Below are 26,674 nucleotides of genomic sequence, written 5' to 3' on the forward strand. Positions count from 1 at the left end.
TCTGATGGAAACCAAACTGCCAGCAGTTGATTTCAATCGTTGGAATTTTGTTTTGCAAAATTAATATACTTATATTATATGTACAGTTTCAAAATGTTCGCAAATGGTTTTAATTCCCGGGATCCATGTGAGAGGAGAGTGCGACACTGTTCCTTGCAGCCGAGGGAGAGGTCATCTCTTGTCGGGCAGTGCTTGATCATTAAGGGCTGAGAGGTTAAGTGTAAGACCATTTAGGATAATACCTGATGGGCTAATCTTGCACCTGCCCACAGTCCCTGGGTTTTTATAAGATGGCTTGGCCCAGGGACCACTTAATGTAAGTGTTGGGCCCATAGGGTCCATATGATGGACTCAAGGGGTTCATTGAGTTTTTCAGTGAATTTGGCTGGGCCTTGTATTAAAGGCTGGGCCGAACCCATGTGGCTGGTTTGTAGATCAATGCTTGGGTCCCACGCCATACAAAGAAGCCCAACTGGGCAGCAGATTGGAATGTAATTAGACACTGAACACTTAATGGGCCAAAAAGCCAATTTCGAGGTGGGCTGATATGATCACCCATCCATGGGGCGAATTTGAGATTGAAGTTAGTAAAAGGATTGGGCCTTTAGCCTTATCCACTCTTAGAGACCAAATTCAAGTCAGATTTGAATCTGATAACCTCCTGATAAGATCAGGAGTAAGCTAACTCTATCTGTACAAAGGATTAAGATTATCCCCTTTCCAAATACTGATTTGGATTGGGATAATTCCTGATTTAGGAGGTTTCTTAATCAAGAAGAAAGGAGGAGAAAAACAAGAGAATTCAAACCAAGGAAAATCGCAAGAAAGGTTCCTGCGAATAGAGATCAGATTTCATACTCTCCAGAAAAGGAGAAAAAGCAGTTCAGCTTTTTCGGTTTTGGTTCTCTCCTCCTGCCGCCGCCATCTGCCATTGCAAGATTGGATCTTTGCAGAAAAGAAAGTCAAGAAATCTGTTCTTGACATCAGTCTTGCAAGAAAGACTGAAAAGGTTACAGTGTTTAGTTCTTCCAGAGGATTCTTGTGAAGGATCCAGTGTGTAGGACGCACCCTACTGGTTCTGTTCCATCCACAGCTGTGTCATCTTCAGCAGGAACAGATCTTGGAGCATTCTTTGGGCGTGAACACCAACTTTGGGAGATACTGCTTCTCCGGATCAGGTATATTCCTCTCATTTACCTTTTGGTACAGATCTGGTTCTCTTATGGTTCAAGTAGGATCCTTTAATATTGTATTCTAAATTTAGGGAATATGATTCCTAGTGGGAGAAGGTAGGAAATTTTTTGAAATTCGTCCACCCATTCCGCAACCTTTATGGCGTCCATTAGATGGATCCTACCATTCTTTCACGATTAACCAAGATTATTTGTCATTCCCATAAGCTGAGGTCTTTCCAATTTTATTTAATATTTTCTCTCGAGATATACTAAACCTACGCCCATCAGGTAGCCTATCGATCTCTCAATTAAAACTCTCAAGATGGGAGTGCATTAAGTCCAAGAAAACCATGAGATTCAGATGAATCATGTATATATATCTCTATATACCATTCAATTCACACTTTGAACTATTCAGTCAAATTATGTGAATTCCTCTCTCGATTCATTCACATAAATCAAATCAATTAAGAGGTGGCCAAGCTCTTAATTGCATTAAGCACAATAATTCATAGACTATATGGAAATCACAATCTTGGAAAAATAAAAAAGATAAAAATATATTCATTAACATGGTTAGGCTTTCCATATCCCTAGCAAGAAACAAACCAGTTCATGATGGAAGAATTAAAGCAAACAAAGGGGAAGAAAGAATTCTTGAATTCGCCCATGGTGCTGAGATCTCTTCTTCTTGCCGCCACCTTCTTCTTGAGGTTTCTTGAATTCTTGATCTCCTTCCCCAAGTTTCTTGATTTGTTTTCTCCTTTCTTGATAGATAGCTCAATGCAATTCGTGATCCCCTCCAGAGATTGAGTGATTCCTAAAGCTGGTCCGCCCCCTCCTTTATATAGCTTAAAGGGGAGGGGGTGGTCTCCTACTTCCTCTTGAAGTTGATCTTTACAAGAATAGAAAGTCCTATCCTAATTCTAATATTATCTTTTTATCTAATGAACTCAATCCCTTTATCTTTCTAAGATTACATCAAGAATTTAGATCTGGAAGGACTCTTCTCAATTTCTTGTTCTTGGATTCGTATTAGACCTCCTCTGCGAATTAGGCTTCAGCCAGGCTTTTCTGCAAGTTGAGCTTCAGTTGCGGATTGGGCCTTCCTACGATTTTGCCCCGATTTTGGGCCCGGATTTGACTTCGATTTAGGCCGAATCTGCGAAAGTCCAAAACATGAACGTTGTGTATTTTTCTCTTATCTTTCCAGAGAACCTTGAATCAGCCCATTCAGAGTTCAGATACGCGAGTTACGCCACGATTACGGAACGATGTCGAAACTGTGAAAAATTATCCGATTTGTCTTTCTTTGCTCCTGATGCTTTCTTTCATGCCCTGAACAGAAATATGAGTCCAATTAAGTGCTAATTCAGTATAAAAGACAGAATAATTGGGGATAAAATTATGATAAATTCTACTCTCATCATTTATTTTCGATTTTGGAGGGAGATGACCAAGGTTTCATATGGTTTTAGTTGATTTTCTAAGAAGATGGGGTTTCAAAAGTTTGAGGCAATTATGAACAAGAGAAGGCAGAAAGATTTCTTTGGGTTTTCAATTCATTTGAGAGAAAAAAGAGATTGTTATAAATAGGGTCAGTTTTGTCATAAAAAATACATTCAAGGCATATCCAATACGATGTATGCACCTCATATTTTACTGCCCCTTTGTGATATTACCTTGTAAAAGATTCCTTGCCTTTGATATTTTACAAAACAACTACTTTTTATTGCTAATAAAGGTCAAAAGTTACCTCTTTATTCTAGAATTCCAAAATGAAATAGAATACACATTGAATGCTGAGATTACTCATTGAATTTTTGGTAGTAGATCCATAATCGAAAAAGTGTTTGTGATTGTTCCAAAAGAAATGAAACAAAAAATACGATTGAAATATAACAATTATCGTATGAGGTCTACCCAATGCTAAATGCAGAGGCGATAATAGATCGATAATAGTAGGGACCCCTGCGATGCACGGGATTTGTGAAGTGAAAGTTAAACAATGGAAACACATAAGAGTATATAATTTTTTTATATTTTAACTTTTTTAAACTAATAATTAAAAATTATTTATATTTTATATACTAGTTTTAATAATTTTTTACAATACAAAAATAATTAATTAATTTCAGCTTGGGTTATGAATCAAACTGATGAAACCAACCAACTTGACCTGATCTAGTCAGTATTCTAGTATTTCTACTCGGCTTTGTTTCAACAATTTCCTAACCCAACCAAGGTGGATAAGTTTCGCTTTGGCTATTTGTAAATCAACCAAAATCAAATGACTTTACCATAGATATATACTAATATTTCTTAGTTTAAAATATTTTATATCATAAATTTAATTATTAAATTTATTTTTTACTAATGTCACTATAATTTTTTAAATTTAATTTTAATTTTTTAAGTTTAAATATTTTGAACCAATTGACCAAACTAAAAATTAACCCAAACTGATACAACCCGAATTGGTCGGTTTTTACTACTGGTCAGTCTGTTTCGGGTGACCAACTCCCTAACCTGACCAAGTCAAATTGGTCAGCCAAACAACCTATAAGCGAGCTGAACCAATTGAAGGGATGAGAGATCCATCATATGGATGGCCGAACCCTGCAGGAAGGTAGGGTGAAATTTCAAAAATTTTTCTCTCTCCCACCTGGGAATCACATTCCCTGTTTTAGAAAATCTGCATTTTCAAGGATCAACCTTGAACCAAGAATCAAACCAGATCTGAAACCAAAAGGTAGGAGAGGGATATACCTGATACGAAGAAACATTATCCTCCAATGAAGGTGTTCACGCCCAAAGAAGTCTCCAAAGACTGTTCCCACTGAAGATGACACAGTGCAGGGTGGAGTAGAATCAGTAGTGTTCTTCCCAAGAACCAAATCCTTCAACAAGAATTCGATGGAGGCTGAGAGTATGACTTCAGATCAGCCTTTCTCCAAAGACTGATATCAAGAACTATTCTTGATCGCTCCTACAAAACTGGAGATCAAACTGGCAGTAGGCAGAAGCTAGAGGACAACGTAGGGAGAAGATGGCGTAGTCACATTGTTGCTGTCTTCTCTCTGTGTGATTTGAGATCTGATCTCTGGATTTTGGGATGATGTTGGGGTGAACTGAATGGTTTGCCCCTCCTCCTTTTATAGACTTAAAGAGATCAGATCCTAATCCTATTAGGAGTTTCTTCATTCAAATCCTTATTTGAATATGGACTCTCTTCAAGTGATAAGGATAAATCCTTATCTTATCTATAGATTAGATCAGCTCTCTCCTAATCTCATTAGGAGGTTTTCTAGATCCAAATTCAGATCTGGACTCTCTGAGTGGATAGGGATAACTCCCTATCCTATCTGCTGATCCAATCCCAGATCCGCTCCCCTCTTTAATTAGTCTAACTAAACCAGTTCGAAATGGGCTTTAGGCTTAATAAGTCTTATGTGCTCAGTGGCCTTCTAAACTGCTGCCCAGTTGGGCTTCTTTGTATGGTGTGGGACCCAAACATTGACCAAAACATCAGCCACATGGGTTCATTCCAGCCTCTGTTACAAGGCTTGGCCGAATACACTGTTATGGACAGTGAACCCCTTGAGTCCATCACATGGGCTCTTAATGGGCCCAACACTTACACTAAGTGGTCCCTGGGCCAAGCCACCTTATAAAAACCCAGGGACTGGGCATATGCAAGATTAGCCCATCAGGTATTACCCTCAATGGTCTTACACTGAACTTCTCAACCCATAATGATCAAACATTGCCTGACAAGAGAGGACCTCTCCCTCGGCTACAAGGAACAGTGTTGCACTCTCTACCCACATGGATCCCAGGAAATAAAACTTTTTGCAAACATTTTGAAACCATAATATATATATGTATATCCGTATATAAATATATTTCGCAAAACAAATTTCAACGATTGAAATCGGCTGCCAGCAGTCTTGGTTTCCATCAGAGAGAGTGCATCCCCGATCATTACCTTTGTCCGACAAAGGGGCTGATCTTGTCACTATGATCACCCACTCAGATGAATTCTCAAACTGTCCCAACATACCCAGGTTTTGACCCCCTCTAAGGATCTCACTGATTGGCATATCAAAGACAGCCCAATCCGACACCTAGTGCAATATCATAATCGAGTCTAGGGGTTAGGTGTAACTTTCCAGTTTTGCCCATCAATCTCCAAGGTCCAGGGCAATACTGGAAATCTGGTCCGGTTCAGGGTTTCAAGTAAACATACACTGCATGTACCTCGGGTCTCACCCTGGTAGCTGAGATAGGCTACCCCAACACTTGGTGGCACATCAGTGTCGGCCTTGGCAGGATAAATCTCCCCAGACTTATCCAATGGCTGTGAACATTCTAAACTAACATGAGTCTCATAAGTGTCTAGTTTAAGGGTATTACACAGAAACACACCACACTAACATGAATCAAATATGTGCTTTATTCATTTACAATAAATGTCATAATGTACATCAATCTGATGGAGTTAAGGACATGCACTGTCTAACAGCTCCCACTTGCACTTAGGTCTATTCTGGTATAAGTCGGAGTCCCATGCTTTCCACGAGTTTCTTAAACACTTTCTGTGTAGGTGGCTTAGCCAATGGGTTTGCTACATTCTCCGTTGATGCTACCTTCTGAATTAGGACGTCCCCTCTACCAACAATCTCCCGTAGTACGTGGTACTTCCTCTCGATGTGCTTCGACTTCGAGTGGGCTCGTGGCTCCTTAGCCTGAGCGATAGCTCCATTGTTGTCATACAACAACGGGATGGGTGATGTGCTGGACGGAACTACTCCCAATTCATGAATGAACTTTTTCATCCACACGGCTTCTTTGGCAGCTTCACTTGCGGCAATGTATTCGGCTTCAGTTGTGGAATCTGCCGTGGACCCTTATTTGCTGCTTTTCCAGCAAATAGCACACGATCCTATCGTGAAAACATACCCAAATGTAGACTTTCTATCATTTGGATCCGACTAGAAATCAACATTAGTATACCCCTGGATCTGTAGTGAGCTACCATCGAATACCAGACAAAACTCTTTTGTCCTTCAAAGGTACTTAAGTATATTTTTCACAGTAGTCCTGTGCTCCTGCCATGGGTTGGCCTGGAATCTGCTTACCACACTCATTGCCTGAGCAATGTCAAGACGAGTGCACGACATGGCATACATGATGCTCCCTACAGCTGAGGCATAGAGAACGTCCTTCATGCCCTCAATCTCCTCAGAAGTCTTGGGAGACATCTTCTTGGAGAGAGTGACTCCGTGCCTGAAAGGAACATTTCCCTTCTTGGAGTTCTCCATGATGTATCTCTTGACTATTTTGTCAATGTAAGCAGATTGGGATAATCCTATTATCTGCTTTGATCTATCTCTATAGAGTCGAAGACCTAGTATATAGGAGGCTTCTCCAAGATCTTTCATGGAGAATTGCTGTGAAAGCCATATTTTCACCGGTCAACATTCCTACATCATTCCCAATGAGCAGAATGTCGTCTACATACAGAACCAAGAACGTAATCTTGTCCCCACTGGACTTCCTGTAAACACAGGGCTCATCCGGATTCTGCTCAAAGTCAAACTTTTTTAATAGTAGAGTCAAACCGGATGTTCCAACTCCTAGAAGCTTGCTTAAGTCCATATATTGATCTATTTAATTTACATACCATGTGTTCTTGACCTGCAACTATGAAACCTTGCGGTTGCTACATATAGATATCTTTACTAAGATCTCCATTCAGGAACGCAATTTTGACATCCATTTGCCAAATCTTGTAGTCATGGTATGCTGGTACAGCTAGCAGGATCCGGATGAATTTAAGCATGGCCATGGGCGAAAAGGTTTCCTCATAATCGATGCCCTCTTTCTGAGTACACCCTTTCCCCACTAGACAAGCCTTGTAGGTCTCAACCTTACCATCGGGGCCCTTCTTCCTCTTGTAGATCCATTTGCAACCAATTGCTTTTACCCCGGGGGGCGGATATACTAGAGTCCAGACTCCATTGGTCTCCATTGAGTCCATCTCAGCTCTCATGGCATCTACCCACTTCAAGGAATCTATGTCTAACATAACTTCTATATAAGTCACGGGATCCTCCTCACAAGTCATAGCTTCCACCAGGTAACTATCCTGATCATAGCCAAAATGGACTGGAGGCCTAGATATCTAGGTGGATCTTCTAGGTTGGTCATTATCTGGAACTTGTGGGACATCTCCTACTGACCCTTAGCTCTCTTCTTCAAGAACAACTTCCTGACGATGATTATTCAAGATATAGTCTTCCTCCAAGAAATGTGCATTTCGGCTAAAGAACACCTTCTGTTCTCTCGGATCATAGAATAGGTAACCTACAGAGCCCTTGGAGTAGCCTACGAATAGGCAACGACTGGTCTTGGATTCCAATTTGTCCGCACTCGTTCTTTTAATGTGCACTGGACAACCCCAAATCTTCAAGTGTCTAACACTTGGTTTCTTTCTAGTCCAAAGTTCATATGGAGTACTTGGAACCGATTTGGTTGGAACCCGATTCAGTAGTATATCGTAGCCTCTAATACGTAACCCCAAAAGGATGTGGGCAACTCTGAGTGTACGAGAAGTGACCGGACCATATCCAATAAGGTCCTATTCCTCCTCTCTGAAACACCATTAAGCTGTGGTGTAGCAGGCGGAGCTAACTGTGATACTATCCCGTTGACCTTCTAGTAGTCCTTGAATTCATCAAAGAGATACTCCCTAATTGTTTCTAGACCTCTTGTCTGAACTCCTTGAACTTTTTGAAGGATTCGGACTTATGTCTCATTAGGTACACGTAACCATACCGAGAATAATCCCCGGTGAATGTAATGAAATACATGTGCTGGTTACGAGTCCTAACACTCAGGGGACCACACACATCAATATGTATACGGTCAAGCATGCCGGTACATCTTTCAAACTTACCGTTAAATGGCTGTTTCGTCAGCTTACCCTGAAGACAAGGCTCACAAGTGGGAAGATCTTCTACAGTTAGAAAATCCAAAGGACCATCCTTTACCAACCTTGTGATACGATCAATGCTGATATGGTCAAGTCGGTAATGCCCAGGCACGTGGAATTAATTGTATCACGGATTCTTTTCTTGGGGATATCAAACACTGCCCGAAGAGAGAGGACCTCTCCCTCGGCTGCAAGGAACAGTGTTGCACTCTCTACTCACATGGATCCCGGGAACTAATACATTTTGCAAACATTTTGAAACCATAATGTATATATGTAAATCCGTATATAAATATATTTCGTAAAACGAATTTCAATGATTGAAATCGGCTGCCGGCAGTCTTTGTTTCCATCAGAGAGAGTGCATCCCCGACCATTACCTTTGTCTGACAAAGGGGCTGATCCTGTCACTATGATCATCGACTCAGATGAATTCTCAGACTGTCCCAACATACCCAGGTTTTGACCCCCTCTAAGGATCTCACTGATTGGCATATCAAAGATATCCCAATCCGACACCTAGTGCAGTATCATAATCGAGTCTAGGGGTCAGGTGTAACTTTCCAGTTTTGCCCATCAATCTCCATGGTTCAGAGCAATACTGGAAATCTGGTCCAGTTCAGAGTTTCAAATAAGCGTACACTATATGTACCTCGGGTCTCACCATGGTAGCTCAGACAGGCTATCCCAACACTTGGCGGCACATTAGTGTCAGCCTTGGCAGGATAAATCTCCCCAGACTTATTCAACGGCTGTGAACATTCTAAACTAACATGAGTCTCATAAGTGTCCAGTTTAAGGGTATTATACATAAACACATCACAATAACATGAATCAAATATGTACTTTATTCATTTACAATAAATGCCATAATGTACATCAATCTAATTGGAGCTAAGGGCATACACTGTCTAACACCAACCTGTGAACACTCCTAATTTCAGCTAAATTAAAAGTCTAATCTCTAATAAATAACAACATTTTAATCTCCAATACTTATTGAAAATTTATAGTAAAAATACACAACTATTGAAAGTATATTGATAATGAAAATACAATAATTACAAAATGCAATAAAAACTAAAACAATATTAAATTAGTCAAAAAATAGTTTAATCTCAAATAATAGTTTAATCTCTAATCAATATTAATCAATAATAAAATAAAAACAATAAGTACAATAAATTAAATTTAAAAAATTAAATAACAATAGTATAATCTCCAATAATTATTGAAAATATATTTATCACAAAATAATAATAAATAAGTAATCAAAATACAATAAACATTAATTTTAGTATAGATAAATATATAATAAAAATAGATTAAGATTATAAAATTATCATTTATAAATATTAACTGTCTTGAATGTTATTTTCTAGAGTTATCATCATTTGATATAATTGAAATTAGTTATTTACAATATTAATTAGTTATTTATATAATATCTTTATTTAAACTTTAAAATATAAATTATTTATTGAATTTAATAGTCCATAAAATTATAATTTATCATATTATTACATAATTTCGTTATTAAGTTTGTAAAACATTAAATTATTATTAATTTGAATACTATTTCCTAATTATTTTTCTACTTTCAAGAAATTTTTTAAATTTATTACATAAGTTCGTTACTTTAACTATTTAAAATCTAGTCATGCTAAATATTTTGTTATTTAAAATATTTAGTTAATGAAATAATATATAAAAATATTTTAAAAAAATTTTATTTGAATTTTATTTATTTTAATGTTAGTACATAATATTAAGATATTTAGTTATTGAAATATTTAAATAATATTTCATTTTATTTACTTTTATTAATTTTATTTATTTTAATATTTTGTTATTTAAGATATTTAGTTATTGAAATATTTAAATAATATTTATTATTTTTTAATGTTAAATTTTTATTATTTGAATAAAATTTAAATTGAATAATATGGAAAATCATAATTTATATTGTTAGTACATAATTTCATGATGAATTTTGTAAAAATATAAAATTATTAATAATATGTGATGAGGGGCATTTTGGTACTCCCACACAAAATAGCGACACGTAGATGTTATCTACAACACAATGCTAAGTCAGCAGACTAGCTCGGCAGGTCAGCCTAGGGCACCTCAGCCAGGGGGGCAACTGAGCTGGGGTGAACGATCAGGAGCCGACAAGATGAGATCGCCTAAACCGTTACGTGCACCCACCCTCAAGGGCACTGAAACACTTAAAAGGTATGCACACTGAAACACTTAAGCTCTCTCACACATTCCTACGAGATTCCCATACTGACTTAAGCATCGGAGTGTTCTCCTGGGTAAAACCTACCTGGGCACTCTCATCTTTCTCTCTTTACAACTCTTTCCAGTTCGGACACACAGATACCAACTTGGCTATGTAGCTTGTTTGAGCCCAGTCACAGGACACGAGGGAGCAACAGATCCGGCATCATCAATTGGCATTGTTTATGGGAAATGTAGCAAAAATCTAGAGTTTACTTCTTTCATTCTTTTTCGAAAACCCATCCATGGCATCCTCAAACAACCCTTATGCTAACAACAACGTCAATGGCCAAATCCCCACTGTCACCATAGGCCAGATTGATGTTCCCTTACCTCCAATTGAAGTACAAGACAATATGGATGTACCTCCTCCAGTTGTCGACCCTGCAACAGCCCTACGGCAGTTGACGTATAGTAGTTCAATGACCTGGTACGATGTGGGCAGACCATGACTGAACAACTCAGGTCCTAATAGAACAAATTTGCCATCATGGTCGGATAGTAATAGCAACAACAGAAGTAACAACAACATCAGTAGCAGCGATTTCTGCAAGTACCCCTCCAACAGGTGCCGTGGAACAGTCAGTAGGTACCACGGAACAGTCCACAGGTAGCGCAAAACAATCAGTAGCAACCACTCAACAACCAGCAAGTGCTACCCAATGATCAACAAGTACCACGCAATAGCCAAGAAGTACCTTGAAATAGCCAGCAGATGCCTCCTCAAAACAATGGCCTGAACCAAACCAATCGTGAAGATCCACATCGCCCACGGATTCATATCCAAGTTTAGGTCCCTGACAAAGGTGACGACTGAGACTATGCCAACGGTGCAGACCAAAATGATCAAGTTACAACAGAAAGCAGAGCTGAGGTTCCTGTTGGAACTGATGCCGCCAACTCGGCTGAAGGTACCAGGAAGAAGCACAAAAAGCACACGCATCGTGCCGGAAAAAAGGTTCAGCTTGCTCGCGCAAACAACGAAGCCCAACATGGAGAAAACAGTCTTGCTACCAGTAAGATGGTTACCCTCTCTGAATCACCCTGCTTGACTCGAGAAACCCCATTGTTCCCAGAGATCCTTAAAGCCCCAAGACCAAAGAACTTCTGGGCCCCAACCTTGGAGTCCTACAATGGCAAGACGGACCCAACAGAGCACGCCAATAGTTTCCAGGCTCTCAAGCTGCTCCATGGAGCCAACGATGCAAGCATGTGTATAGCATTCCCGACAACATTGAAAGAAGAAGCCTGGCTTTGGTACTCCAGGCTTGCACCTGGTCCAACCAGTTTGAACCAATTTGGTTCGAATTGGTCTAGGGTTTGATTTTTAATTAAAGAATTAATTCAAGAAATGATCTGAAATTAAATTTACTGATTAAAGAATAAACAAGAATCAGTAACAGAGTTGTTCGCACATCTCCAATCTGTAAAACAATTGTCAGAACACAGTTTGCAGTTTCATAAACTGCAAATCACAGATAGCGATTTTCATATCTGTGAAATCTCCTCCTTTGCGCCGCCAACTTCGATCATAAAATAAAATAAATAGAAAACCCTAGTTTTTTTATTAATATTACATCAGATTGAATTCCTATACATTCAGTTTAGAAATTAAAAAAAAAATTAATTACAGACCAAAATGAATAGAACTGCAAAATCGCAAATTTTCTGTGCCAATAAAGATTTCAATCTCTTTTGTACGAACAACCCATAAATCAAGAAAATAATAAAGAAAAATTCCAAATATATTCCATATTTATAAAAATTAATTTCAGATCATTCGCCCTGTAACTGGGAACCAATTTACCAGAAAAAACCCTAATCTACGGAAATCGGGTAGAACACCTTCTGCCCATTTGCACAGGTTCAGATCTAGTCTATTTCGGTTCAAGATTTGAACCTGGCTCTGATACCACTAAAGGGATGAGAGATCCATCATATGGATGGCCGAACCCTGCAGGAAGGTAGGGCGAAATTTCAAAAATTTCTCTCTCTCCCACCTGGGAATCACATTCCCTATTTTAGAAAATCTGCATTTTCAAGGATCAATCTTAAACCAAGAACCGAACTAGATCTAAAACCAAAAGGTAAGAGAGGGATATACCTGATACGAAGAAACAATATCCTCCAATGAAGGTGTTCACGCCCAAAGAAGTCTCCAAAGACTGCTCTCGCTGAAGAAGACACAGTGTAGGGTGGAACAGAATAACAATGTTCTTCCCAAGAACCGAATCCTTCAGCAAGAATTCAATGGAGGCTGTGAGTACGACTTCAGATCAGCCTTTCTCCAAAGACTGATATCAAGAACTATTATTGATCGCTCCTACAAAACTGGAGATCAAACTGGCAGTAGGCGGCAACTGGAGGAGAACGCAGGGAGAAGATGACAGAGTCACACTGTTGTTGTCTTCTCTCTATGGGATTTGAGATCTGATCTCTGGGATTTTGGGATGATGTTGGGGTGAACTGAATGGTTTGCCCCCTCCTCCTTTTATAGACTTAAAGAGATCAGCTCCTAATCCCATTAGAAGTTTCCTGATTCAAATCCTTATTTGAATCTAGACTCTCTTCAAGTGATAAGGATAAATCCTTATCTTATCTGCATAATAGATCAGCTCTCTCCTAAACTCATTAGGATGTTTTCCATATCCAAATTCAGATATGGACTCTCTAAGTGGATAGGGATAATTCCCTATCCTATCTGCTGATCCAATCCCAGATCCGCCTCTCTCTTTAATTAGTCTAACTAAACCAATTTGAAATGGGCTTTAGGCCCAAAAAGTCTTATGTGCTCAGTGGCCTTCCAAACTACTACTCAGTTGGGCTTCTTTGTATGGCGTGGGATCCAAACATTGATCTACACATCAGCCACATGGGTTTAGCACAGCCTCTATTACAAGGCCTAGCCGAATACACTGTTATGGACAGTGAACCCCTTGAGTCCATCACATGGGCTCTTAGTGGGACCAACAGTTACACTAAGTGGTCCCTAGGCCAAGCCACCTTATAAAAACCCAGGGACTGTGGGCAGATGCAACATTAACCCATTAGGTATTACCCTCAATGGTCTTACACTTAACCACTCTGCCCATAACGATCAAACATTGCCCGACAAGAGAGGACCTCTCCCTCGGTTGCAAGGAACAGTGTTGCACTCTCTACTCACATGGATCCCGGGAATTAAAACCTTTTGCAAACATTTCGAAACCATATATATATATATATGTATATCCGTATATAAATATATTTCGCAAAATAAATTTCAACAATTGAAATCGGCTGCTGGCATTCTTGGTTTCCATCAGAGAGAGTGCATCCCCGACCATTACCTTTGTCCGACAAAGGGGCTGATCCTGTCACTATGATCATCCACTCAGATGAATTCTCAGACTGTCTCAACATACCTAGGTTTTCACCCCCTCTAAGGATCTCACTGATTGACATATCAAAGACATCCCAATCCGACACCTAGTGGAGTATCATAATCGAGTCTAGGGGTCAGGTGTAACTTTTCAGTTTTGCCCATCAGTCTCCAAGGTTCAGGAAAATTCTAGAAATCTGGTCCGATTCAGGGTTTCAAATAAGCCTACACTTTATGTACCTCGGGTGTCACCCTGGCAGCTCAGACAGGCTATCCCAACACTTGGCGGCACATCAGTGTCAGCCTTGGCAGGATAAATCTCCCCAGACTTATTCAACGGCTGTGAACATTCTAAACTAACATGAGTCTCATAAGTGTCCAGTTTAAGGGTATTATACATAAACACATCACAATAAATGTACTTTATTCAACGGCTGTGAACATTCTAAACTAACATGAATCAAATATGTACTTTATTCATTTACAATAAATGTCATAATGTACATCAATCTAATTGGAGCTAAGGGCATACACTGTCTAACACCAACCTCTGAACACTCCTAATTTCAGCTAAATTAAAAGTCTAATCTCTAATAAATAACAACATTTTAATCTCCAATACTTATTGAAAATTTATAGTAAAAATACACAACTATTGAAAATATATTGATAATGAAAATACATTAATTACAAGGATCACTCTTGAACCTTAAACTGAATCAGATTTGAAGCAAAAGGAGTAGGAGAGAATTATACCTGATACGGAGAAGTAGTATCTCCCAACGAAGGTGTTCATGCCCAAGGAAGGATCCAAAAACTGCTTCCATTGAAGATGGCGAGTGCAGGATGGAGAAAAATCAGCAGTGTTCTTCTCCAAGAACTCTATCCTTCGCAAGAATCAGCAGGATGGTAAGTGAGCACAACTTCCTTTCAATCCTTTCTTAAAGAACTGATGTCAAGATCCAATCTTGACTTCTCCCACAACTGGAGATCGAATTGGCAAATAGGGCGGCAAGAACAGGGAGGCGGCAAGAGAGTATTCGCAGGGTGCAGAATTCTCTCTTCTTGATTTCAGCACTAAAGAAAATCTGATGATCCGTCTCTTAGGCTGCCGCCCCCTTCTTTTTGTTAACCTAAAGGATCAGCTCCGAATCCAATTAGGAGCAGCTTATCCAAATCATATTTGGATAAGACTTCTCTTTAGGTGATAGGGATAAACCCTTATCTTATCTGCAGATTAGATTAGCTTTCTCCTAATCTCATTAGGAGGTTTCCAAATCTGAATCACATTCAGATCTGGACTCTCTGAGTGGATAGGGTCAAGACCCCATCCTATCTGCTAATCCATCTAAGAAATCGCCCCTTTAATTAACTAAATGAATAGCCCAGTTCGAAATGGGCTTTAGGCCCATTAAGCTTATGTGCTCACTTAACCTTCCTAACTGCTGCCCAGTTGGGCTTCCTTGTATGGCGTGGGACCCAAGCATTGATCTACAGATCAGCCACATGGGTTCGGCCCAGCCTTTGTTACAAGGCCTGGCCGAATACACTGTTAAAAACAGTGCACCCCCTGAAACCCATCGAATGGGCTCTATGGTTCCAACACTTACCCTAAGTGGTCTCTGGGCCAAGCCACCTTGTAACACCCAGGGACTGTGGGCAGATGCAAGATTAGCCCATCAGGTATTATCCTCAATGGTCTTACACTCAACCTCTCAGCCCATAATGATCGCACACTGCCCGACAAGAGAGGACCTCTCCCTCGGCTACAAGGAATAGTGTTGCACTCTCCACTTATATGGATCCCGGGAATTAAAACCCTTTTGCAAACATTTGAGAAACCATAATATATATATACTTTTATATCTCATTAAAAATATACTTTGCAAAACAAATCTCAACGGTTGAAATCGGCTGCCGGCAGTCTTGGTTTACATCAGTGAGAGTGCATCCCCGATCATTACCTTTGTCCGACAAAAGGGCTGATCCTGTCACTATGATCACCCACTCAGATGAATTCTCAGACTTTCCCAACATACCCAGGTTTTGACCCCCGCTAAGGATCTCACTGATTGGTACATCAAAGATAGCCTTATCCGACACCTAGTGCAGTATCATAATCGAGTCTAGGGGTCGTGTGTAACTTTCCAGTTTTGCCCATCAATCTCCAAGGTCCAGGGCAATACTGAAAATCTGGTCCAGTTCATAGATTCAATTAATCCTACATTGTTTGTGCTTAGGGTCTCACCCTGGCAGCTGAGACAGGCCACCCCAACCGACTTGGTGGCACCACAGTTTTAGTCTTGTCAGGATAGGTCTCCCCAGACCGACCCACTGGCTGTGAACATTCTAAACTAACACGAGTCTCATTAAGTGTCCAGTTTAAGGGTATTACACAAAAACATACCAAGGGAACATGAATCAAATATGCACTTTTATTCATTTACAATAAACTCATAAAGTACATCATTCTGATTGAAGCTAAGGGCATACAAAACTGTCTAACAAAGGGCTAGCCTCTCGCTCCTCCTGGGCGACCTAGGGCTCAGGCGGGTGTTGTTTAGTACACATCGGGTCCTCCTCCCCCTCTAGATCGACGATGGGAGGGGTCCCAAACGAAGAAACCTTTCCCCTGGAAGACCGATGTTCAGCTCGGTGCTTTTTACGAGAAGACCTCAACTCCTCATCAGCTGACATCATTGAAGACAACTCGCCATACCTGCGGATAAGAACAGAGTCATCAACCGAGCTAATAAGAAAAGGAAATAAGTAGATATACGACCTAGAAAAAATATGCAATGTGCGACCTAACAATTGACCCACCTATACGGCTCAGTCCTGCCTGAACAAGCATCGGCTCGACCAGAAACTCTTTAATCCTAACACATTCTTGGACGAGCTACTGAACCACAACCTACAGCTCGGCGTCCCTGCACTCAATAACCTTCTGGCAACTACTATACTAGGCAGCCTCAACATCCCAACCTCCTGTTAGACAGTTTTGTATGCCCTTAGCTTCAATCAGAATGATGTACTTTATGAGTTTATTGTAAATGAATAAAGATACATATTTGATTCATGTTCCCTTGGTATGTTTCTATGTAATACCCTTAAACTGGACACTTAATGAGACTCGTGTTAGTTTAGAATGTTCACAGCCAGTGGGTCGGTCTGGGAGACCTATCCTGACAAGGCTGACACTATGGTGCCACCAAGTCGGTTGGGGTGGCCTGTCTTAGCTGCCAGGCTGAGACCCTAGGCACATACAGTGTAGGATTAATTGAATCTTTGAACTGGACCAGATTTCCAGTATTGCCCTGGACCTTGGAGATTGATGAGCAAAACTGGAAAGTTGCACCCAACCCCTAGACTCGATTATGATACTACACTAGGTGTGGGATTGGGCTATCTTTGATGTACCAATCAGTGAGATCCTTAGCGGGGGTCAAAACTTGGGTATGTTGGGACAGTCCGAGAATTCATCTGAGTGGGTGATCATAGTGACAGGATCAGCCCCTTTGTCGGACAAAGGTAATGATCGGGGATGCACTCTCACTGATGGAAACCAAGACTGCCGGCCGCCGATTTCAACCGTTGAGATTTGTTTTGCAAAATATATTTTATATAAGATATAAAAGTATATATTTTATGGTTTCTAAAATGTTTGCAAGAAGCTTTTAATTCCCGGGATCCATATGAGTGGAGAGTGCAACACTGTTCCTTGCAGCCGAGGGAGAGGTCCTCTCTTGTCGGGCAGTGTATGATCATTATGGGCTGAGAGGTTAAGTGTAAGACCATTGAGGATAATACCTGATGGGCTAATCTTGCATCTGCCCACAGTCCCTGGGTGTTACAAGGTGGCTTGGCCCAGGGACCTCTTAGGGTAAGTGTTGGGTCCGTAGAGCCCATTTGATATGTTTCGGGGGTGCACTGTCTTTAATAGTGTATTCGGCCTGGCCTTGTAACAAAGGCTGGGCCGAACCCATGTGGCTGATGTATAGATCAGTGCTTGGGTCCCATGCCATACAAGGAAGCCCAACTGGGCAGCAGTTAAGAGGATTAAGTGAGCACATAAGCTTAATGGGCCTAAAGCCCAATTCGAACTGGGTTGTTTATTTAGTTAATAAAGGGGCGAATTCTAAAGTGGATCAGCTAATAGGATTAGGCTTAAACCCTATCCACTTAGAGAGTCCAAGATCTAAATAAGATTTAGATTAGCAAATGTGATTATCCCTTATCACTTATCACTTATCACTTAAAGGGACTTCTAACCCAAATGTGATTTGGATTAGCATCTCCTAAATCTGATTAGGAGCTGATCCCTTTAAGATTATAAAAGAAGAAGGGGGCGGCAGCCTTTAGTGAATATACACAGATTATCAGGTTTTCTTTAGTGCTAAAAAGAAAAGAGAATTCTGCTCCCTGCAAATACTCTCTTGCCGCCTCCCTGTTCTTGCTGCCCTGTTTGCCAGTTCGATCTCCAGTTGTGGGAGAAGTCAAGATTGGATCTTGACATCAGTTCTTTGAGAAAGGATTGAAAGGAAGCTGTGCTCACATACCATCTTGCTAATTCTTGCGAAGGATAGAGTTCTTGGAGAAGAACACTGCTGATTCTGCTCCACCTGCACTGCGCCATCTTCAGTGGGAGCAGTCTTTGGATCCTTCCTTGGGCGTGAACACCTTCGTTGGGAGATTCTACTTCTCCGTATCAGGTATAATTCTCTCCTACTCCTTTTGGTTCAGATCTGGTTCAGTTTATGGTTCAAGATTGATCCTTGAAAATATGATTTTCTAAATGGGGAATACGATTCCCAGTTGAAGGGAGAGAAAAATTTTTGAAATTCGTCCCTTATTCCGCAATCTTTGGGCGTCCATAGGATGGATCTCTCATCCCTTCACCTCCATCCTTTTCAAGAAAAAAGAACCTCTTCTTCCGACCCCTAAGCTTGTTAGGGAAGTCGTAGATCTTCCTCCCATTGCAGAAGGGATGGTAAAAATAGAATGGGCTAGAGATTCTTTTCATCTGAACTAAAGCTGAGAAGGCCTCAAGACTCACGGGGAAGCCTCGGTGGTGGCATAAACTAATTAGTCCAACTAATGTTCTGACCCCGTTTGGGACGAACTGACACAACGATACTCTGTAGCGCCTCAAAACAGCGGCGATAAACGGATGGAGAGGGAAACAAAGACCAGTCGCCAACGACTCCTCATAGATGCACAACCCCTCTTGGTCATGGTCCCAAAGATAGTGATTGGTAGCGGGCTCAATCCAACGATATTTGTCAGGAATCTCATACCTTTGGCATATCTCAACTATTTCCGCCCCAGGCAGCTGGGTCGGCTCAAACATGCCCATCATAGCCTTAACCTCCTCTCTCCTGCTCACCAAGGCACCTACAAAATAGACCCTGTATGACCCCTCCCTAGAGGAGCTCCATTCATTGTTTGACTTATCGCCAAACGGCCTATTCTCAGTAAAGCAACAAGACATGGTGAAAAATTAGAACTACTCACCAGAGAAATAGAGAAGAAACTAGATATGGTAACAACAGAACTCGGGCCAAAGGGAAAATAGAGCTCGCCTCGATAGATCAGCTCTGGACACCAACTCGCAGACCTCCCTCCTTCTCCAAAAAACATCCAAAAACAGTGAGTGGGGACCTCATAAGAGACCCCGTATTTATAGCTCACGGGAGAAAAAATCAATAGCCTGGATGGCAGACACAGCTGGTGGAAGCACGCTGGGTAAAGATCCAACAGCGCAAGTGGGGGACAGCCTGGCAATAGCAGAAAAGTAGCACACGTGTTCAAATCTTGGGTGTGCAAATTCTAAATTTCAAATGTACTTACGCTGAAATTTGAATCTGAGTGCGCGCTCAAATTCAAAAACTCCCACTACAAGCATCATGCGCGCATGGCGAGATCACACCTCTCTCTCCAAAGTCCAAAAGATTCCAAAAGGAGCAGTTTAGACCGCGAGCTCAAACTGGGCGACCTGAACCACGATGAAGCAAGTAGACCAAAATGCCCTAGAAGATCTTACTCTCTTCGCCAACTGAACATCGGCTCGAGAGTGGGGGGCAATTAATGAGGGGCATTTTGGTCCTCCCACACAAAAAAGCGACACATAGACGTTATTGAATATGCAACACCAAGTCAGCATACCAGCTCGGTAGGTCAGTCGAGGGCACTTCAGCCAGGGGGCAACTGAACTGGGGCAAACGTTCAGGAGCCGGTAAGAAGAGATCGGCTAGACCATTACGCATGCCCACCCTCAAGGGTGCTAATATTGCGACCATGGAAACAGCTCACCGAACCGTACGCCACAAGTTAAGCAGGTGACATGTAACCATCGTGCGAATCTAGCAACTGACATATTAGCACAACTTGTATTGTAGAAACAACTCTGCCAAAGACTCAGAGACATTGCCCAAAGCACCTAAACCCCAGATAACTATAAAAGGACCCCAAATCCATCTAAAAAGGTATGTGCACTGAAACACTTAAGCTCTCTCACACATTTCTACAAGATTCCCATACTAACTTAAGCATTGGAGTGTTCTCCTAGGTAAAACCTACCACCCAGGCACTCTCACCTTTCTCTCTTTACAACTCTTTGTAGCTCGAACACACAGATACCAGCTCGGTTGTGCAGCTCAGTACTGCCAGATCAGAACCTTGTTCGAGCGAAGTCATAGGATACGAGGGAGCAACATATTGCACATCATCAATATGAATATTACTAAATCTATTATAATTACTTTTGTGTTTTTAATAAATATTTTAAAGTTATTATGTAATTTTGTTAGAATATTTAAATAAATTTTGATTTTTTTTAATTCACACTTTCTTTAGATAGATATAGATAAAATGTGTGGGAGAGGATAAATAGGAGTTAGAAATTATTTAGGAGATAAATTCTCTATTAAATTAGAGACAATAAAGGAGAAAAATAGGAATTAGAGATAATTCGGGAGATAAATAAAAATTATAGATAATTTAGGAGAAAGTGGGGCAAAGTGGGGGAAGTAGTTTAGGAGAAATTTTAGGAGAGGATATTATTTAGGATATTGAGAACGTGTAGGGGAGAGAGAGAGAGAGAATGAACATCTTGAGCTTTGTCGTAATAAAACCAGTTGTTGTTGATACCTCCTTCTCGATTCCTTCTTCAATAACCCAAGCTCGGAGAAGGAAGAGATAAGAGGGCCCTATGGAGAATGTGGTCAGAATTCCATAATAGAGTCCGAAAATGGTACGGAGCCACAACGAAGAAGTTCTAGGAGTTACGAAGGAAGCTTTGGGCTCATATTGGTCATGGGTTAATAATAGGAATTAAACTATATGAGATCTAATCTCCTGTTGTTCCTCAGTAGCTCAGTGGTAGAGCAATCGGTTGTTAATTGACTGGTCATAGGTTCAAATCCTATTTGGGGAGATTTGATTCATTTTGAATTAAAAGAATTCAGAATGAAAGGGTTTACTTTGACCGTTAGATGTAGGTAACTTGTTCCATGTCTTTGTTTCTACTGCATTTTATCTCATCATGTCACATTCTGTTTTGTGATATTTGGGAATCACCGTCAATACCTCAGTGTAGATCCAGGATAATCCTTTGTTCCATAGCCGTGGGGCTATTTACAACTAGCCAATTAAGAATTCTCAAATGTACTAGTACTAGTAGTGCATCAAAGATGGAGTCATCAATTCTCCCGCTAAGTGGTAATGGACCAACCATCAAAAAGCATTAACGTTACAAAGACTAATGCACCAATTGTGGTACAATAGAGTTGTAATTCACTAGTTATTCCATCCACTAATGTCCACCCTATGACTACTCAGTCAAAGGCTGGAATTTGGAAGCACAAATTGTACACTATTACCAAACATCCCCTTCCTTCCCCTAACCTACTTGAACCTACATCCTATTCTCAGGCTTCTAAACATGAAGAGTGACGCCATGCCATGACTGAGGAATACAATGCCCTCATAAAAAATTGGACATGGGAGTTGGTCCCACAACATCCTTCTCAAAATGTGATTGATTGCAAGTGGGTTTACAAAATCAAGAGGAAGCCGGACGGGTCCATTGAACGATACAAGACTCGTCTTGTAGCCAAAGAATTTCACCAAAGAGCTGGTATTGATTACAAGGACATTTTCAGTCCAATGGTAAAACCTACAACCATCCGTGTTGTTTTTTCTCTTGCCAAGTCAAATGGCTGGCCCGTTCGTCAACTTGACATCTCCAATGCCTTTCTTTATGGCCACCTTGAAGAAGCTGTGCACATGACACAACCTCTCGACTTTGTAAATCTCCAACTACCGACTCATGTTTGTCTAATTTGCAAATCCCTTTATGGGCTTAAAGAGGCTCCATGGGCCTGGTTTTAGTGGCTCTAGAATCAGCTTCTCACTTATGGGCTTTTTGGGTTCTAAAATGGATACCTCTCTCTTCATTTACAACTATAATGGCATTATCATGTATGTATTGGTTTATGTAAATGACATTCTTGTCATGGGGAATGATACATCTGCTATCACAACTCTCATTGAGGAGCTTTCCCACCATTTTGCACTCAAGGACCTTGGCTCAATCCATTATTTCTTAGGTGTGGAGGCCCATGATAGTGATGCTGGTCTTCATTTGTGCCAAAGAAAATACATTGCTGACTTACTTCGCCGCGCTCATATGAATGGCTCGAAGCCCATCTCCACACCATTTTGCATGTCCACCTCTGCATCTAAGCATTATCTTCCTGATGCTACAGAATACCGCAGCATAGTAAGAGCATTGCAATATCTTCTCATCACGCGACCTAATATCACCTTTGTTGTTAATCGTCTGTGTCAACACATATATCTCCCAACGGAGGCGGATTGGTCTGCTGTTAAGAAAGTACTCCGTTACACGAAACACACCATAGATTATGGGCTCATCATCAAGCCATCGTCTACTTATCTTCTACAAGCATACTCTGACTCCGATTGGGCAAGGTTCCCTGAGGATCGGAAATCAACCACTGGTGATTTCCTCGGAGATAACCTTATTTCTTGGTGCTCCAAGAAATAATGTACGGTATAACTTTATAACTTTATTTATCTTTTGTTTCATTTCTTTTGGAACAATCATGTACAAACACTTTTTAGTTTTCACATTATAGATTTACCAAGTTCAGAGTGCACGTGCATCTAATTTATTCAATTTAACTGTGAAACTGAAACCACTCACGAGCAAATATGGTGAGTGCCCACGTGGATTTTGCTCTTCGGCATCCAAAACATGATGAGCACGTGGGCGGTCAGAAGGAATGTAAATAGATATAGTTTACATCGGAGACTTCCCATCAGACAGAACTGTAAACATTAAGATGGAAGGCTGTGTCTTGACTACTTGCATTTGCACTTGTCCCTGAGTGAGAGAAAGAGAGAGAGAGCTCTAATTAAGTTCCGTAATTTATCTCGTTCAGGTTACCGGCTTCTGAGTTCAAGAGGGACCTAGAGAGGAGAATGGAAATTCCGAAGGAAGTTCAAGCTGACGAGGTTGAAATCTGGAAATTCGGATATGACTTTGCCGACACTTTAGTCCTCCGATGTGCCATTGAGTTCGGTATTGCAGACATAATCCATAAGCAGGGAGAACCCTTGACGCTCTTTGAACTGGGGGCTCAAATTCCTGTGCAACCAGTCAACACCGATCACTTGCACAGGTTAATGCGTTACATGGTGCACATGAAGATCTTCACCAAGGAAACCCTAGGTGGCGAAGAACAATATGGGCTATCTCCACACGGTAAGTTCCTTGTAAAAGGGTGGGACAAGAGCATGGCGTCAGCCATATTAGCGATCACTGACGAGGATTTCTTTGCACCCTGGCACTGTCTCAAGGATGTCTTGGCCGGCGAGGGGACAGCTTTTGAGAAGGCGTTAGGCAAGAGCATATGGGCATACGTGGCTGATCATCCGGAGAAGAATAAACTCTTCAATGAAGTAATGGCTTGTGATACCAGTTTCATCACATCAGTCTTGATTCAAGACTGTAAGGATGTATTCCAAGGAATAAAGTCGGTGGTGGATGTTGGTGGAGGCACTGGAACTGCCATGAGAGACATTGCCAAGGCCTTTCCCCACCTAAAATGTACAATTTATGATCTACCTCATGTCATTGCCGACTCACCTGATTACCCTGAGGTCGACCGGATTGCAGGCGACATGTTCAAACACATTCCTAGTGCCGATGCCATCTTATTGAAGGTAAAAAAGTTGAGTTTGTTTCAATCTCTTCAGATCATTCTTGACTCAGAATTTGATATTTGAGCTTTTCTTCACCATGTAGCACAACTTCTTTATTCCTTAAGCAGACAAACTATAAGAGAAAGCAATTTCTTTTATGGTCAGGATAAATCAATCAAACACGATGTACACGAAAGTGTAATCACATCTGGTTTGGGTTGCTTTAATTGGTCAAATTTTCAACCCTAACCCAACTCAACTTTTTGTTGAATTGGCATTTTTCAGCCCTAATCCTAAGACAATCTTCATCCCAACCAAACCCTCCTTTCCCTTTTCTGGTCAGATTGGGTTGGGTTTGGCCTTGCAGCCCTACTAGTATAAAGTTTCTATAATTTTTGGCATTCACTGTTTGTAACTAATATATTTTGTACTGTGGTTCAGTGGATCCTCCATGATTGGGATGATGGTGAATGTATTGAAATTCTAAAGCGATGCAAGGAATCAGTGCCTAGAGAGGGTGGAAAAGTTATCATCGTCGACATAGTACTAGATCCGGAATCTAAGGATCCCTTAACAAAGGCTAGATTAAGGTTGGATTTGGACATGATGGTCTACACTGGAGGAAAAGAGAGGAGTGAGGCAGAATGGAAGAAGCTTTTGAATGCTGCAGGGTTCCCTGGATATAAGATTTTACATGTAGCTGCCGTTCAATCTGTAATTATGGCCTATCCTTATTAGCCTTCTCTCTCTCTCCCCCCCCCCCGGTCCAGCTACTTGTCTTCTTCTTCAGTATTAATAATATTTACTTTTTGTTAGGTTGCACATATATTAGTGTCATAGGATGGGTTCAAGTCTAAGAATGACAATTTTATTAAAGAAAAAAATACCATAGATAGGTTAGGTCTGTATTCAGTTCCTTCTTCCACATAGCTGCGACTAACATTGGATAATGGCTTTCTTGACTATCCATTATCATATCAATCCATACAATTCCCACTACCTATTACCAACTCCTACCCCTCATCATTCTGTGAGATTGACCATTGTGAGTTTTGATTTACCAACGCTGAATGATTTTCTTGAAAATTTTACTCAATAAAAAAATGGATCATATTAATTACTATATTTATTTTTGGCATTTTGGTTAAGGTTGTCAAATGGGTCAGGCAGACCCTACAGACCCAAACTGAATCTACACAATTATATATACAGGCTCTGTTTGGAAGGATTAAAAATACAAATATGTTTACAAAGTAATACAAAATACAAGGTTTTGCACACTACATATTTTTATATGTACTCCCTCCAAATTGAGCCATAAAATCTATGTTTGCATTGTATCCCGATTATAATTGTATCGCGATCAATTTTGGTTCTTTTGAACTGGTAAGAGACCACACTCCACTATATATTTAGTTGTATATATTGCTATGTTTGTGCCTTGAATTCTTTGTGGTGACCTGCTTCATGAATCCGCTCCGAATTAATTTGAAATAAACCCGAAAGCAAATTTTCATAGTGGTTTGTGGTGGATGCATAGGGCTTTGGGCAGCTAGGAATGGACCTGACCCATATTCATCTTATAGGCCCAAACTGAATACGAAGATTTATGTATTTCGGGGATTTTTTCTCTTGTACAGTGGATCTGAGTCTTGTGAGAGACGAGTGAGACATTGGGTGTATTTGGGGCTTAGGGTTTTTTGTGAGAGCACAACTTTGTATTTCTTCTCCATTACCTACTTCAAAGTGGATTTTTGTTCCTCCTTCACCTGTGGACGTAGGCTATAAGCCGAACCACATAAATCTATGTGTTCTCTGTGCTTGTTTCTCTTTATCTCTGTTTTATTTTCATCATTAGTGCCATTTCGAATCTATTTTCTTGGGTTTTTCTGCAACAAACTGGTATTAGAGCCCTATTTTTCGTTTGGCACTTATAATGTCATTAATGAATTTTGATATTGAGAAGTTTGATGGTAGCATCAGTTTCCGTATTTGGCAAGTCAAGATGCATGGCATTTTGAGACAAGACAGACTACACAAAGCTCTGTACGAGAAGGAGAAGAAACATGCAACTATGAGTGATGAAGAATGGGAGGAGTTAGATTTTAAATCCCTAATCACGATTCAGTTGCTGCTATCAAACGAAGTTTTGCGGGAAGTCGTTCATGAGAAGACCGTTGCAGGTTTGTGGCAACAGTTGGAGTCTCTATACTTGTCAAAATCTCTTGCTAGTAAGCTCTACTTGAAGCAACGACTGTTCCTGTTTCAGATGGCTAAAGGTACACCTATAAAATCTCATATTGATGAATTTAACTCTACTATCATGTACCTACAAAATATTGATGTTAAGGTTGAAGATGAAGACAAAGCCCTTTTGTTACTCTGTTCCTTACCACTCTCATATAAGTCTTTTAGAGAGTCTCTCATCTATGGAAGAGACACCATTATTACAGAGAATGTTAAAAAGGCATTACTCTCTAAAGAGGTGACTGATAAAGACTTGACTATGAATAGGGGTGATAGACTAGATTGCTTACAAGAGGGAGGTCTAAGGATAAGGGCTCAAATAGTAACCGAAGTCTAGATCAAAATCTAGACATAAGAACTTTACCTATAAGTATTGTC

At 40.5% G+C, this 26,674-nt stretch overlaps 1 protein-coding gene and 1 non-coding gene across 2 annotated transcripts; both read left to right on the plus strand.

Moving 5' to 3' along the window:
- Positions 1-21,182: 21,182 nt before the first annotated feature.
- Positions 21,183-21,254, plus strand: TRNAN-GUU (transfer RNA asparagine (anticodon GUU)). Its single transcript has one exon. It is a non-coding gene; the product is annotated as a tRNA-Asn (tRNA).
- A 1,911-nt stretch (positions 21,255-23,165) lies between these two features.
- Positions 23,166-24,873, plus strand: LOC104590844 ((RS)-norcoclaurine 6-O-methyltransferase-like). Its single transcript, XM_010249599.3, has 2 exons — positions 23,166-24,070; positions 24,491-24,873. Exons 1-2 carry the CDS (start codon positions 23,327-23,329, stop codon positions 24,785-24,787), a joined length of 1,041 nt encoding a protein of 346 aa, XP_010247901.2. The 5' UTR covers positions 23,166-23,326; the 3' UTR covers positions 24,788-24,873.
- The last annotated feature ends 1,801 nt before the right edge of the window (positions 24,874-26,674 follow it).

Source organism: Nelumbo nucifera, chromosome 1 (assembly GCF_055504915.1).
Source record: "Nelumbo nucifera cultivar China Antique chromosome 1, China Antique-T2T, whole genome shotgun sequence".
Classification (NCBI taxonomy): Eukaryota; Viridiplantae; Streptophyta; class Magnoliopsida; order Proteales; family Nelumbonaceae; genus Nelumbo; species Nelumbo nucifera.